Source organism: Cyprinus carpio, chromosome A6 (assembly GCF_018340385.1).
Source record: "Cyprinus carpio isolate SPL01 chromosome A6, ASM1834038v1, whole genome shotgun sequence".
Taxonomy (NCBI): domain Eukaryota; kingdom Metazoa; phylum Chordata; class Actinopteri; order Cypriniformes; family Cyprinidae; genus Cyprinus; species Cyprinus carpio.
This window is the reverse complement of record NC_056577.1, coordinates 9,730,284-9,747,644: the sequence shown is the minus strand read 5'-3', so window position 1 is coordinate 9,747,644 and position 17,361 is coordinate 9,730,284. Positions and strand designations below refer to the sequence as shown.

General features: G+C 37.0%; 1 protein-coding gene across 2 annotated transcripts in view; it reads right to left on the bottom strand.

The window, feature by feature from the left end:
* LOC109050128 (zinc finger protein-like 1) overlaps positions 1-17,361 on the bottom strand; it is a 339,847-nt gene that overhangs the window by 309,482 nt on the left and 13,004 nt on the right. For both annotated transcript variants that reach the window (XM_042757960.1, XM_042757961.1), the window contains 3 exons: positions 16,840-16,917; positions 16,117-16,236; positions 15,841-16,007 (listed from right to left, as the gene is read on the bottom strand). In XM_042757960.1, the coding sequence (XP_042613894.1) occupies positions 15,841-16,007; positions 16,117-16,236; positions 16,840-16,917 (365 nt within the window). The remainder of the gene's footprint in view (positions 1-15,840; positions 16,008-16,116; positions 16,237-16,839; positions 16,918-17,361) is intronic.

Genomic DNA, 17,361 nt, shown 5'->3' with positions numbered 1-17,361 from the left:
ATCAAGACGGACAACTTTCTAATTTACAGTCATCAGTACGACCAACAGGAATTTCGGTTTAAATGTGGATTTTTGGAAAAATATGGCTGTGAATTAATGCATACTCCGCAGAGGAGAATTACACTATACACACCAAACTTTTTCTACATGATGCCAAAACACTGTGGAACTTAAATTGGGAATGGATTTTGGATAACTTGAACGGTTTTGCAGTGGTGATTTTTTGAAATAACAGTAAAAAGGGAAACATTAATTGTCTTGTATTTTTAAATTGCAGCTTACAAACACTTCAAAACCATTTTTCATACAGAGAACATATCATTCTGAGGAAATATGCATAGTTTCACGATTTTACTAAAACTGTATGGATAACAGAAAATTAAAAAACTGTCAGACATCTGATCTCACTCTGAGGCCACTCTCTCTGTGTGAGGGAAGGGAGGGAGGAGTTGGCTGACAGAGAGAGAGGGACAGAGAGAGAGGGACAGAGAGAGAGAGTTAACATCTCTTTAATCACCAGGAAAAAAAAAATCAGTAATTGTGTGTTGTTGTTGTTGTTGTTGTTGTTGTTGTTGTTTTTCATCATTACAGCTTAAGAAATCTCTTAGGCCTTATCCTTTTCTGTCAGTTTTAGGGATCAAAAAAAAAAAAAAAAAAAAAAACTAGTACAATTTGTAGGGCTCAGACAACATGATTTTATATTATTAGGTTAAAAATTATGTTAATTGCAACATAAAAAGATAAAAGACGTGGACTTTACAAATGCTTATAGATCAATAAAATCATTAAAAATGCTTTTTAGCCGAGTGGATAATAATTAGTCATATTGATATTCTGATGATTTTTTTCCAAGCACATTTTACCAATTCCAAATCACATCAATCTTAATAAATACTATACATTTGTTATTTAATCATTTATGAGTGATGTATAATTGTCCTTGAAGGCTGGAAGTGAAAAACTCCTTATATTCAGGAGTGCTGAATTATTAGGCATGTTTTTTTTTTTTGCCATGCTTTGGTCAGAGCTCATTGTAGCGGTGCCTCAGGTGTTGAAATCATGGTTGAAATAGATTTGTTATACATTATACAGGTTCACACGTACTCCGTCCGCAGTGCGTATAGAGTATGTGTATGCGGTGCAGAAGCAGCAGCGAGAGCGCGTTATTGTAACGCGAAAGAACATTAAAATAATGCGCGAGCGCGCGAATCTCTCTGTTGGCACGCTTAAAACCAGACACGTGTGCTCAGATACATGCTGATTTCGCTCAGTGCGCGCACTTAAAAACGAGTTTCCTCTGCTCAAACTGTGTCCTGTGCACTCACAACCCTCTATGCTCATGCGCTAGATATTCATTCTTTTCGCACCTTTCTATTTCTAACCTTTTCTGTTCACATCTTTTACCGTGTGCAGTGTGAAGGCTCTGATCCATTAACATGGGCTCGGAAAAAATACGCATTACAGACAGAGTGTGTGAACCTGGAGTTACGTAGACATATGCCCAGTGTATTCTGTTCTCACGCTCCATTTAGCCGCGCTTCATTCTGACCGGTTCAGAGAGCAACACCAAACGTGCAGTGTGTAATACCAATCATGGCCACCACTAGATGGCGCTTTAGGATTACTTTTAAATAATTGTTGTAGAAAACGTGTAAAGAGCATTTAAATATTTTATAAAAATCTTTCAAAGAAAAATAATGCGTATTTTTAAAAGCTAATGAATTTTACTGGTAATATAGTTTTATATAATCATTTCACAAATGTTTATAGCTCATTAAAATTATTTTTCAAAATGGTTATAGATCATGAAATGTGTTGGCAACATTTTATAATAATCTCTCTTTGGTTTACATTAATACATGCATTAACTAACATGAACTTACAATGAACAATCTGTTTATGTTAGTTAATCATATCATTAAAAATATTAATATTCATGTTATTTCACAGTACATAAACTAATCTTAAAATAAAACTGTAACCCCCCTGTCCCAGTCAGGATTTTTTTGTCCAATGGTCATGTCTTAATTTTGCAATTTCTGTATTGCAATAGTTTTGAATATTGCTCATGGGGATTTAATTGACTTTTTTTGACTCTTTTTTTGGCTCATTTCATCTGTAAAAAAAAAAAAAAACCCTAATAATAAATAGTTTTTCTCTTCCAGCCTTCATGGACAATTATATATCACTCATAAATGATTAAACACAAAGTTAATGGTAGTTATTAAGATTGATGTCGTTTGGAATTGGTAAAATGTGCTTAGAAAATAATCACAATATCAACATGCCTAATAATTATGCACGTGGTGTAAATCAATAAAGGTCTCAGTAACACTTCATAATAAAGTCTCATTTGTTAACAATAGTAAATACATTAACTAACATGAACAATATATTTTCACATAATTTATTAATGTTTGTTGATATTAGTTCACAGTGCATTAACTAATATTAACAGATTTTTATTATTTTTTTTAATTTTAAGTTTTAAATATTAACTGACATTACATGCTATATAATTATTGTTCATGTTCATTAATAGAGTCCATGTTAATAACTGAAACCTTATTAAAAAGTGTTACTAAAGTTTTATATATTGTTCTGTGTGTGTGTCTTTCACAGTCTTGATGGTTTGGATTAACCCTTTAATTGCAGAATCCTTTTAAAACCAGACTGCCAGAGAGTTACTGTAAATGCATGTGCCAGGTGGGCACAGTTTTCCCGATGCCACAGGGGCGGCGTTTGCACTGATGGCTTGAGCCTGCCATCGCTGCTTGCAGCTATATTTATTATTCTTCTTCTCCAAAATGAATCGCATTTTTGAGGGCCTAAACATGCTCGAAAAGTCATGAAACTTTGCACACACCTCAGAACTGGCGAAAATTTACGTCTGATATGGGTTTCAGAAGTGGGGGTGGGGCAAAATGGCTCGACAGCGCCACCTATACACGTTCAACGGTGTGGTGCGCCTTGAGCTACGTTTCACGTACATGTAGGAAATCGGTACACACATGTAACTCCCCAATACCTACAAAAAAGACTCTTGGAGCAAAATCTGAAACCCAACAGGAAGTCGGTTATTTTTAATTTTATGAGCAAATTTTGTGTATTTTTTGCCATTTCCATGCGTTGTACTTTAACGAACTCCTCCTGGAGATTTATTCAGATCAACACCAAACTTTGTATGCCTAATCTAAAGGCCTTTGCGATGTTAAATTGCGAAGATCTTGAGTTTTCGTTGAAGGGCGTGTCCGTGGCGGCCTGACGAATTTCGATGATTCGCCATGAAAAAGGAAGTTGCTATAACTCAGACATACAATGTCCAATCTGCCCCAAACTTCACATGTTGGATAAGACTCCGGACCTGAACAGATCTACATGCCCATATTCAGTCATTGTCATAGCGCCACCTATTGGCAACAGGAAATGACATATTTTACGCTGTGACGAACTACACCAAGAAATTGAATGACAAGCAAATAGTTTTTTTTTTAGTCAGTCTAATCTAAAGGCCTGTGTGATGTTAAATTGTGAAGATCTTGAGTTTTCGTTAAAGGGTGTGTCCATGGCGGCCTGACAAATTTCGATGATTCGCCATGAAAAATGAAGTTGCTATAACTCAGACATTCAGTGTCCAATCTGCCCCAAACTTCACATGTTGGATAAGACTCCGGACCTGAACAGATATACATGTCCATATTCAGTCATTGTCATAGCGCCACCTGCTGGCAACAGGAAGTGTCATGTTTTACGCTGTAACAAATTACTCCTAGAAATTTAATGACATCAACATTTTATTTCGGTCAATCTAATCTAAAGGCCTTTGAGATGGTAAATTGTGAAGATCTTGAGTTTTCGTTAAAGGGCGTGTCCATGGCGCCGTTACGAAGTTTGATGTCTCGCCATGGGAATAAAAGTTGTTGTAAATCAGTCATAAAATCTCTGATCTTCCTTAAACTTCATATGTTTGATAAGAGTCCTGGCCTGAACACAGCCGAAGGCCAATATTCCATTGGTTGTGGGAAAATGGCTCGACAGCGCCACATATACACTTTCAACGGAGTGCGTTTCGAGCTACGTTTTACGTACATGCACGAAAAAATTGGTACACATATGTAAAGCATCAGTACCTACAAAAAAGACTCTTGGAGCAATATCCGAAACCCAACAGGAAGTCGGTTATTTTTAATTTTATGAGCAAATTTTGCATCATTTTTGTCATTTGCATGCCTTGTATTTTAACGAACTCCTCCTAGAGATTAATTCAGATCAACACCAAATTTGGTATGCCTAATCTAAAGGCCTTTGTGATGTTAAATTGCGAAGATCTTTAGTTTTCGTTGAAGGGCGTGTCCGTGGCGGCCTGACGAATTTCGATGTTTCGCCATGAAAAAGGAAGTTGCTATAAATCTGATATTTGATGTTTTATGTGATTTTAACTTCACATGTTTGATAAGACTTCTACTCTAAACAGATCTACATGCCCATATTCAGTTATAGCCATAGCGCCAACTGCTGGCAACAGGAAGTGTCATGTTTTACGCTGTAACGAACTACTCCAAGAAATTTAATGACATCAACATTTTATTTTGGTCAGTCTAATCTACAGGCCTTTGCAATGTTAAATTGTGGAGATTTTGAGTTTTTGTTAAAGGGCGTGTCCATAGCGTGGTGACAAAATTTGATGTCTCGCCATAGGAAGAGAAGTTGTTGTAACTCAGGCATAAAATGTTCGATCTTCCCCAAACTTCACATGTTCGATAAGAGTCCTGGCCTGAACACATCTGAAGGCCAATATTCCATTATAATGATAGCGCCACCTGCTGGCAACAGGAAGATTGGCACATATAAATGACTTTGACATATTCCACTTATATTTACAACTTTAATTAAATGCATATTTCTCGCCGTTCGCCTTTTTTACTAAAGCCATTCGCTGGCGGTGAGTCCGGGTGCGAGGGCCCGTTCATTGCTGCTTGCAGCTTTAATTATTATTATTCTTCTTCTTCTTCTTCTTCTTCTTCTTCTTCTTCTCCAAAATGAATCGCATTTTTGAGGGCCTAAACATGCTCGAAAAAAAGTCCTGAAACTTTGCACACGCGTCAGACCTGGTGAAAATTTACGTCTGATATAGGTTTCAGAAGAGGGTGTGGCAAAATGGCTCGACAGCGCCACCTACCTTAAAAAAATCAACAGCCCTCGAGCTGTGTTTCACGTACATGCACGAAAATTGGCACACATATGTAAAGCATCAGTACCTACAAAAAAGACTCTTGGAGCAATATCCGAAACCCAACAGGAAGTCGGTTATTTTTAATTTTATGAGCAAATTTTGCATCATTTTTGTCATTTGCATGCCTTGTATTTTAACGAACTCCTCCTAGAGATTTATTCAGATCAACACCAAATTTGGTATGCCTAATCTAAAGGCCTTTGCGATGTTAAATTGCGAAGATCTTGAGTTTTCGTTGAAGGGCGTGTCCGTGGCGGCCTGACGAATTTCGATGATTCGCCATGAAAAATGAAGTTGCTATAACTCAGACATACAATGTCCAATCTGCCACAAACTTCACATGTTTGATAAGACTCCTGACCTGAACAGATTGATATGCCCATATTCAGTTATAGTCATAGCGCCACCTACTGGCAACAGGAAGTGACATATTTTACACTGTAACAAACTACCCCGAGAAATTTTATGACATATATTTTTTTTTTTCAGTCACTCTATTCTAAAGGCCTGTGCGATGTTAAATTGTGAAGATCTTGAGTTTTCGTTTAAAGGGCGTGTCCATGGCGCCGTCACAAAGTTCGATGTCTCGCCATGGGAATAAAAGTTATTGTAACTCAGGCATAAAATGTCCTATCTTGGCCAAACTTCACATGTTTGATAAGAGTCCTGGCCTGAACCACATCTGAAGGCCAATATTCCATTGGGTGTGGCAAAATGCCTCGATAGCGCCACCTATACATTTTCAACGGAGTGCGCCTCGAGCTACGTTTCACGTACATGTACAAAAATCGGTACACACATGTAACACACCAATACCTACAAAAAAGTCTCTTGGTACGAAATTCGAATCCCAACAGGAAGTCAGTTATTTTGAATTTTCTCTGCAAAATTTGTGTCGTTTTTGCCATTTTCAGGGGTTGTACTTTAACGAACTCCTCCTAGAGATTTATTCAGATCAACACCAAACTTTGTCAGTGTAATCTAAAGGCCTTTGCGATGTTAAATTGCGAAGATCTTGAGGTTTCGTTTAAGGGCGTGTCTGTGGCGGCCTTACAAATTTCGATGTTTCGCCATGAGAAAGGAAGTTGCTATAACTCAGACATTACAATGTCTAATCTGCCCCAAACTTCACATGTTTGAGAAGACTCCTGACCTGAATATATCTACATGCCAATATTCAGATATCGCTATAGCGCCACCTGCTGGCAACAGGAAGTGACATGTTTTACGCCGTAACAAACTACTCCTATAAATTTTATGACATTTTATTATTTTTTTTGGTCAGTCTAATCTAAAGGCCTTTGCGATGTTAAATTGTGAACATCTTGAGGTTTCATTAAAGGGTGTGGCCATGGCGCTGTGATAAAGTTCGATGTCTCGCCATGGGAATAGAAGTTGTTGTAACTCAGGCATAAGATGTCCGATCTTCCCCAAACTTCACATGTTCGAAAAGAGTCTTGGCCTGAACACATCTGAAGGTCATTATTCCACTATAATCATAGCGCCACCTGCTGACAACAGAAAATGGCTTGTTTTACACTAACTTAAACATGCAATGTCCAATCTGCACCAAACTTCAAATATTTTGATAAGAGTCATGGCCTGAAGATATCTAAAGGCCAATGTTCAGTTATAATCATAGCGCCACCTGTTGGCAATAGGACACAACATGCTTTATACTAACTCAAACATTCCATGTTCAATCTGCACTAAATTTCATATGCTTGATAAAAGTGCTGGACTGAAGAAATCTACATGACAAAATCCAGTTATAGTGATAGCGCCACCAGCTGGCAGCAGGAAGACTGGCACATATAAATGAATTTGACATATTTCTCTTATATTTACCACATTAAACGCATATTTCCTTGCCGTTCGCTGTTTTACTAAAGCCACCCGCTGGCGGTGAGCCCGGGTGCGAGGGCCCGTTCATCGCTGCTTGCAGCTTTAATGAGCCACCCGCTTGTGTTTGGTTATTATTATTATTTTTTTTTTTTTAACCTTCCGGGGGTTTTTGGAGGCCTTAACATACTCAAAAACTCTTGAAAATTGGCACACACATTGGAACCTGCGGCCATCAGGACGCCGCAGAGGCTGGGACCCGGGCGTGGCAAAGGGGCTCTACGGCGCCCCCTGGAACACAGTCAGAAATCTTGAACCATAGCTCACACATACTTGCATGTATTTATATGAAACTCTGTACACTTATAGATCTCATTGAGCCGAACAACTTTCGTGCTCTATGTCATAGGCTCCGCCCAACAGGAAGTCGGCTATTCAGGGCTGTTTAAAAAAAGCATGCTCTGGAATTTGAAATACTCCTCTGAGGTTTTCCACCCGTTCTCCTCGAAACTCGGTGAACATGATCTCAAGACATTGGGGATGAAAAATTGCCAGGGGATTTTTGATATCTCGAACGGTTTGTCCGTGGCGAGGCGTTGAAATTAGGGCAAAAAATGAGAAACAGGAAATGTCTAATAACATCCACATACTTCCTGATTTAGATCAAACTTCATCGGATTGTTCGATGTATTATGCCGATCGCATAGATGTGACTATTAGGAGTCAAAGTTATAGCGCCACCAACTGGCAGCAGGAAGTGTGTCATTTTCAAAATGCTTTGAATTCAGCATCTTATTTTCACTCGATTTGCTTCAAACTTCATCAGAATAATGACAAAACACGGCCGATGTAAATCTGTTGTGGGGATATTGATATCTAATATAGTGTTGCCTTGGCAACGTGTCAATCTTGAATATTCTATTCTGGTGATTTTGAGGCAGATAAAATGCTCAGAATTACATGAAACTCAGAACACATATCAGTATTAATGATAGCTTGACAATTGAAAAAGCACATGAAAGGGCGTGGAGGAGGCACTCTATAGCGCCACCTTTTGTCAAAAGTGGGGGGGGTTAGTTTTAGCTACAGACACCAAACTCGGTACATATATTGTTCTTATCAAGACGGACAACTTTCTAATTTACAGTCATCAGCTACGACCTACAGGAAGTCGGCTATTTTGGTTTAAATGTGGATTTTTGGAAAAATATTGCTGTGAATTAATGCATACTACTCAGAGGAAAATTACACTATGCACACCAAACTTTGTCTACATGATGACAAAACATTGAGGAACTTAAATTGCGAATGGATTTTGGATAGCTTGAACGGTTTTGCTGTGGTGATTTTTTGAAATAACAGTAAAAAGGGAAACATTACTTGTTTTGTATTTTTAAATTGCAGCTTGCAAACACTTCAAAACCATTTTTCATACAGAGTAGAAGTAATTCTGAGGAAATATGCATAGTTTCACGACTTTACAACACTGTATGGATAACAGAAAATTAAAAAACTGTCAGACATCTGATCTCACTCTGAGGCCCACTCTCTCTGAGGTGAGGGGGGGGGGGGGGGGGGGGGGGGGCTGGCTGACAGAGAGAGAGAGAGAGAGAGAGAGAGAGAGAGAGAGAGTTATCATCTCTAACATCACTTTAAACCAAAAAAAAATCAGTAATTGTGTGTTGTTGTTGTTGTTGTTGTTTTTTACATCATTACAGCTTAAGAAATCTCTTAGGCCTTATCCTTTTCTGTCAGTTTTAGGGACAAAAAAAAACCTAGTACAATTTGTAGGGCACAGACAACATGATTTTAAATAATTAGGTTAAGAATTATGTTAATTGCAACATAAAAAGATAAAAAAAACAAAACGTAGACTTAGCTGTAATGCAGGCAAAAAATATTTTACAATGCTTATAAATCAATAAAATCATTAAAAATGCTTTTTCGTTGAGTGCATAATAATTTGTCACATTGATATTCTTATATTTTTTTTTCCAAGCACATTTTACCAATTCCAAATCACATCAATCTTAATAAATACTATACATTTGGTATTTAATCATTTATGAGTGATATATAATTGTCCTTGAAGACTGGAAGTGAAAAACTCCTTATATTCAGGAGTGCTGAATTATTAGGCATGTTTTTCTTGTCATGCATTGGTCATAGAGTTCATTGTAGTGGTGCCTCGTGTTGACATAGATTTTTTATACATTATACAGGTTCACACGTACTCCGTCTGCAGTGCGTATACAGTATGTGTATGCGGTGCAGAAGCAGCAGCGAGAGCGAGTTATTGTAACGCGAAAGCACATTAAAATAATGCGCGAGCGCGAATCTATCCGTTCGCACACAGATTTCCTTTTCTTTGTCACAAAAACAGACAAGCGTGCTCATATACATGCTGCTCTCGCTCGGAGAGAGCGCGCGCACTTACAACGCGTCTCATCTGCTCAAACTGTGTCCTGCGAACTCACAACTCTCTCTATGCTCAGGCGCTAGATATTCATTCTTTTCGCACCTTTCTATTTCTAACCTTTTTTGTTCACATCCTTTACCGTGTTTAGTGTGAACGCTCTGATCCATTAACATGGGCTCGGAAAAAAAAATACGCATTAACAGACAGCGTGTGAACCTGGATTTACGGAGGCATATGTTCTGTTCTCGCGCTCCATTTAGGCGCACTTCATTCTGACTGGTTCAGATAGCAACACCAAACGTGCAGTGTGTAATACCAATCATGACCACCACTAGATGGAGCTGTAGGATTACTTTTAAATAATTGTTGTAGAAACGTGTATAGAGCATTTAAATCATTTATAAAAATCTTTCAAAGAAAAGTAATATGTATTTTAAAAAGCTAATGAATTTGACGGCTAATATAGTTTTATATAATAATTTCACAAATGTTTATAGATCATTAAAAGGATTTTTAAAAATGGTTATAGATGATGAAAAGTGTTGGCAACATTTTATAATAAGCTCTCTTTGGTTTACATTAGTTAATGCATTAACTAACATGAACTAACAATGAAAAATCTATTTTTAAGATCATTTATTAATCTTTTTTATGTTAGTTAATCGTGTCTTTAAATATTTTATTTTTCAAACCGGAAGTCCAGTTAATCCTATCATTAAAAATGTTTATGTTATTAATGTATTAGTAAACAATGTATTTAAATATTTTTTAACTAAGCTTTAACATATATGTGTGTGTGTTAAATGATATAGTTAAATAATATAGTCTTTAACATTAGTACAAGCTAAGTATTAACATATTTTTACTGCATTTGTTTGTGTTAGTAAAAAAAATAATATGTTAATTCATGGTACAGTAACTGATGTACATTAACTATAAATTTTAATTAATAATGTAGTAATCCATTTTGAACATAATATTAACTAAGATTCATAAATGCTATATAAATGATGTACATGTTAACTTATATAATGTTAAAAACTAAATCCTTATTGAAAAGTGTTAGAATAATTTTAGAATAATATATATATTGTTCTTTGTGTGTGTGTGTGTGTGTGTGTGTGTGTGTGTGTGTGTGTGTGTGTGTGAGAGAAAGACAGATAGAGAGAGACTCACATTAATAAATGCCATACAATTGTTGTTAATGTAATTTAATATAATTAATGTTAATAACTGAAACCTTATTGGAAGTGTTACTTAAGTTTTATATGTTGTGTTGTGTGTCTCTTGATGGTTCGGATTAACCCTTTCATTGCTGTATCCCTTAAATCCAAACTGCTAAAGTAAGTGTGCCCAATCCTGTTCCTGGTGATCGACTGTCCTGCAAAGTTCAGCTCCAACTCTAATCAGTCACACACCTACTTTTAATTTTCAAGCAATCCTGAAGACATTCATTAGTTGGTTCAGGTGTGTTTGAGTAGGGTTGGAGCTAAACTTTACAGGACAGTTGATCGCCATTAACAGGGTTGGACACCCCTGAGCTAGAGGGTTATTGTGTATGTGCCGCTGGGCACAGTTTGACTGATGGCACCGGGGTGGCGTTTGCGCTGACGGCTCGGGCCCGCCATCGCTGCTTGCAGCTATATTTCTTCTTCTTCTTCTTCTTCTCCAAAATGAATCGCATTTTTGAGGGCCTAAACATGCTCGAAAAGTCCTGAAACTTTGCACACTCGTCAGACCTGGTGAAAATTTACGTCTGATATAGGTTTCAGAAGAGGGTGTGGCAAAATGGCTCGACAGCGCCACCTATCGTAAAAAAATCAACAGCCCTCGAGCTGTGTTTCACGTACATGCACGAAAATTGGCACACATATGTAAAGCATCAGTACCTTCAAAAAAGACTCTTGGAGCAATATCCGAAACTCAACAGGAAGTCGGTTATTTTTAATTTTATGAGCAAATTTTGCATCATTTTTGTCATTTGCATGCCTTGTATTTTAACGAACTCCTCCTAGAGATTTTTTCAGATCAACACCAAATTTGGTATGCCTAATCTAAAGGCCTTTGCGATGTTAAATTGCGAAGATCTTGAGTTTTCGTTTAAGGGCGTGTCCGTGGCGGCCTGACGAATTTCGATGATTCGCCATGAAAAATGAAGTTGCTATAACTCAGACATACAATGTCCAATCTGCCACAAACTTCACATGTTTGATAAGACTCCTGACCTGAACAGATTGATATGCCCATATTCAGTTATAGTCATAGCGCCACCTACTGGCAACAGGAAGTGACATATTTTACACTGTAACAAACTACCCCGAGAAATTTTGACATAAATGTTTTTTTTTCAGTCACTCTATTCTAAAGGCCTGTGCGATGTTAAATTGTGAAGATCTTGAGTTTTCGTTAAAGGGCGTGTCCATGGCACCGTCACAAAGTTCGATGTCTCGCCATGGGAATAAAAGTTATTGTAACTCAAGCATAAAATGTCCGATCTTGCCCAAACTTCACATGGTCGATAAGAGTCCTGGCCTGAACAAATCTGAAGGCCAATATTCCATCGGGTGTGGCAAAATGCCTCGATAGCGCCACCTATACATTTTCAACGGAGTGCGCCTCGAGCTACGTTTCACGTACATGTACAAAAATCGGTACACACATGTAACACACCAATACCTACAAAAAAGTCTCTTGGTACGAAATTCGAATCCCAACAGGAAGTCAGTTATTTTGAATTTTCTCTGCAAAATTTGTGTAGTTTTTTTGCCATTTTCAGGGGTTGTACTTTAACGAACTCCTCCTAGAGATTTATTCAGATCAACACCAAACTTTGTCTGTGTAATCTAAAGGCCTTTGCGATGTTAAATTGCGAAGATCTTGAGGTTTCGTTTAAGGGCGTGTCTGTGGCGGCCTTACAAATTTCGATGTTTCGCCATGAGAAAGGAAGTTGCTATAACTCAGACATACAATGTCCAATCTGTCCCAAACTTTACATGTTTGAGAAGACTCCTGACCTGAATATATCTACATGCCAATATTCAGATATCGCTATAGCGCCACCTGCTGGCAACAGGAAGTGAAATGTTTTACGCCGTAACAAACTACTCCTAGATATTTTATGACATTTTATATTTTTTTTTGGTCAGTCTAATCTAAAGGCCTTTGCGATGTTAAATTGTGAACATCTTGAGGTTTCATTAAAGGGTGTGTCCATGGCGCCGTGACAAAGTTTGATGTCTCGCCATGGGAATAGAAGTTGTTGTAACTCAGGCATAAGATGTCCGATCTTCCCCAAACTTCACATGTTCGAAAAAGAGTGTTGGCCTGAACACATCTGAAGGTCATTATTCCACTGTAATCATAGCGCCACCTGCTGGCAACAGGAAATGGCTTGTTTTGCACTAACTTAAACATGCAATGTCCAATCTGCACCAAACTTCAAATATTTGGAAAGAGTCATGGCCTGAAGATATCTTAAGGCCAATATTCAGTTATAATCATAGCGCCACCTGTTGTCAATAGGACACCTCATGCCTTATACTAACCTCAAACATTCCATGTTCAATCTGCACTAAATTTCATATGCTTGATAAAAGTGCTGGACTGAAGAAATGTACATGCCGAAATACAGTTATAGTCATAGCGCCACCAGCTGGCAGCTGGAAGATTGGCACATATAAATGACTTTGACATATTTCTCTTATATTTACCACATAAAACGCATATATTTTGCCGTTCGCTGTTTTACAAAAGCCACCCGCTGGCGGTGAGCCCGGGTGCGAGGGCCCGTTCATCGCTGCTTGCAGCTTTAATTCTTATTATTATCAATGATGAAAACAGTTTTGTAATTTAATATTTGTGTGGAAACAGGTGACAGATTGTTTAAAGATTCTTTTGAAGAAATTAAAAAAGACAGCATTTATTTGAAATATATTTTTTGTAACAACGTGAAAGTCTTAACTGTGATTTTGGATCAATTTGATGCATCCTAGCTGAATAAAAATATTCCTTAAAAAAAATTCTTACCCCAACCTTTGTACAGTAGTGTGTATACATATGTTTATTTTCCTTTTTAAATGCTTCTATTAATATAATGATGATTGTGATTTGTACTGATGATGATGACATATTTTACATTTTTATAGTTTACAAAACATTTGTTTATATTAGTATTACAATGATTGTGATCTTTATTTATGATGGCAGAAGATTTAAAGTTTACAAAAAATAAAAACATGTTGCTCTGGGTATTATTTATTTTAGTATTTATATAATATTATGATGATTGTGATTAGTATTGATGATGATGACGAATGCTTGGATTTAGATTTTTTTCTCAGATGATACAAAAATTCTAGACAGACAGTACAGCACACCTAAAGCTTACAATTACCTATGAAACAAAGTTTAAATGGTGTCTTAGGTGGAATATATTGAGTAGTTTAAGGCTACAATAATTGCAGATATTTGTGAGGAACAAAATGAATAAAGATGAGAGAAATTTCATTACAGTGCAGTCTTGCAAACAACTGTAAAAATCTAGGTTTATGTAGAGTAGAAGTCCTACAGAGATCAGAGGAAAACATCAGGACCACTTCACAGAAGAGAGCCAGAAAGATAAAATAGAGCAGAGTTATACCACAGTCAACAGTGGTAAGAAACAAGCTACATCACCCCAAACACAGAAAAGCATGAAATGAAAGGACGTGGGAGAAGAAAGGAGAGAGAAAGAGAAGAAAATGAAAAGCGACTAAGATGAAGATGTCGATAGAGAATCACGCAGAGAGAAAGTGGGATGGGGAGTTTGGCGATGGAGCGTTTCATCAGCGTTGCTGCAGCCACACCTGTCTGTGCTCATTTTTGTGACTATGCAACTGGAACCAGACTACTAGCTGCAAACCACAAAAATGACACAGACAGCTGTGCAATACTCGCTACTGCGCTCCATCGCTCTCAGAAAGAGACAGAGAGTGGGTAAGAGGTTCAGAGAGACAGTGGTAAAGAGGCTGAAGAGAATGGAGGAAATAAGAGTGAAGAGTGATGGAATAACAAAAAAATAGGTCCAAGAAAAGAGAGAAAATGGAGAACTTGTGGTGTAAATGACATACACATATATACACATAGAGCTGTCACAATTTTGGTATTTTGGGTACAATAACATTTTGCAATTATTTAATCTTTTTTTGTATATGACACTTATAATGTAAACTTACTACACAAACAGCTTAAAGGGCTCATCAGATGAAAATCTGACTTTTTCTGTGTTTAAGTGCTATAATTGAGTGTCCGGTGCACCAACCGACTCAGAAAATGTGAAAAAGAAGAATACAGCAAGTTTGGTTTTGTCAGCCTTTCTCTGCAAGCTTGTGAGAAAAAGAGCTGATCAGATTTCACTTACCCTCTGTTGAGGAAGGGCTTCTTATTATTATATTACTGCCCATTAATCTGCACGTATCCTCCCACTGCGTTCAGTCACCATTGTTGTTTTCGCAAGCGACAGCGGTGTACTTGTTCTTACACCATGGCAAAAATTTGCGGAAAACATGCTGAATGTTCTGTCGTTGGCTGCACAGATTAATACAAATCATTATTTAGAGTCCCAGCCTCAGAGGAGACAAGAGAGGAGTGGATTTATTTTATTTTTAGTGGAAATCTCGAAAAGGGGGTGGGCCGCACAGTAACTCATTATCATTTAAAAAAAACACACATCAAAACGGGTTGGTGTGAGCAGAGCTGTTTTTGAAAAGGCAAAAAGGTGGTGTTTACACAGCCATTAAGTTTTTTTAATCAAAATATGTCACAGACATTTCATGAAGACCCTAATAAATCATGCCAACTTGTGGAAAATGTTCATCCGATGAGCCCTTTAAGAACTTATTTGTTTAAAAAATTTATCATTTCCAGCTGTAGAATTAGAATAAACATTTTATTATTATAATAATAATACTATTGCACAGGGGAAAATTACGAGAATAACAATATTTTAAATGTTAAAATATGTATAATTTTTTTTAATAATACCTAGCCCAACTTAATATATAATAAATAACAATAAATTGTAAATAAACAAAATACAAATATAAATAAAATTCAAATTTTAATAATGATAATAGTTCTGATTTTATTATATACTATTATTACTATCATTATGCAGTAACTTTCTGTACACACTGATTTGAACAACAGTTGCAGTTACCTCAAATAATTGCCATTAAAACAAACCATCATGACCAGACGATTATTAGGCCTACATAGATGTGTAAATAGTAATATATACTTAAATACAATATGTATACAGAACATAGAAATGTACTATGTACATTATGTGTGCAAGCATGCGAAGTACCTGCGGAAGTCCAGCAGAGGCCGTGTGGAGGTTGGTATTCCCTGTGCAGGCCAGCTCAGGAAGTGGAATTGAGTGAGGGTACGAGTTTCCTGGGTTTGGACGTTCTTCAGGTAGAAACTCCGCACCAGGAAGTCATTACACCAGATATGCTCAGAGACCAGGTTCACCTGAGTGAAATAATTAAAGGTGAACACAATATTTTATGGAGTTTACACTACATAAAGCAAACATCTCAGGACATCTTATTAGGCTCACAAGTAACATTTCCACTCAAACCTCATAAATGTGGTAGAGAGAAGAGCCCTCATCGGGCCAGTAGCGATCACACTGCTTTTCTCCGTCCTCAACCAGAGCCGTCATCATCACTATGACAGTACATCCGCTCTCCCAAACCATCTGTGCAACATACATGGCTTACAAAATATGCCATTCACGCAGTATTTAAATGAATGCACAACAAATAAGCGCTAATTCATACATAGAGCTGTGTAAAATTTTCTAAATAGACTACCATTCAAATATATGGAGTTAAGATTTTTTTAAATGTTTGTTTTTTTTTTTTTACTTCAATGCTCATCAAGGCTGCAAAACCAAGATTTCACTTTTCTATTTTATTATATTTTAAAGTTGTTGTTTTTTTATTTCTGTGATTGCAAAGCTGAAATTTATGCAGCCATTAATTCAGTGTCACAAGATAATTTATAAATCATTCAAGAAACTATTATTAATATTAACCATTGTTAATTAATAGTAATCAACAGTTTTTATGGAAAATCTAAATATTTTTTATGTAAACTGTGATACATTTTTTCAGGATTATTTTATTAAGTTTATAAATCAATTTAATGCATCCTTTTTGAATAAAAGTATTAATATCATTGAAAAGAATACAATTTCATTGACCGCAAACTTTCAAATGGTAGTGTACATTTCAAACAACTTGTATTTCTTTGAGATGAATGATTACATAGCTATCAAATCCACACACATGTGACTGACCTGCCAGAAATCAGAGATGGTGTGTGAGAGAGGGCCTTGGGTGGCAATATACGCAGGCATCCGGGGGTCATGCTCGATCTAAAGGGTCAACAGGAGACGGAAGGTCAGGGGTCAGTCTTTTAGCCCTTCTAAACCCTGAATCTGCCCATCACTGTGACAACAGGCTATTAATGTGATACGAGGCACATAAAGGCTTAATTGATGATCCCTTGTTCTCGACCACAACAGAGCAGCAAGAGATTCCCACCCTACACATCCTGAATGAGATCAATATAATGTAACCATGGCAGCACTGAGAGGGGGATTCCAAAACCAGTGGCAGCCTTGGAAGTCTATGATGAATAAATGGATTATCACCTTGGTAACTAAAAGGGATGCAAGGAAACTAAAGCTTTTTAGCTTTAGATTTTTAGCTTAGATTTCAGCTAAAGAGAGGATGAATGGGACCATAATAAAGTCTCTTCAAACTGTTATGTTTCATGATAAATTCCAGGGCAAAGAGATTCATCAAGTGCACATACT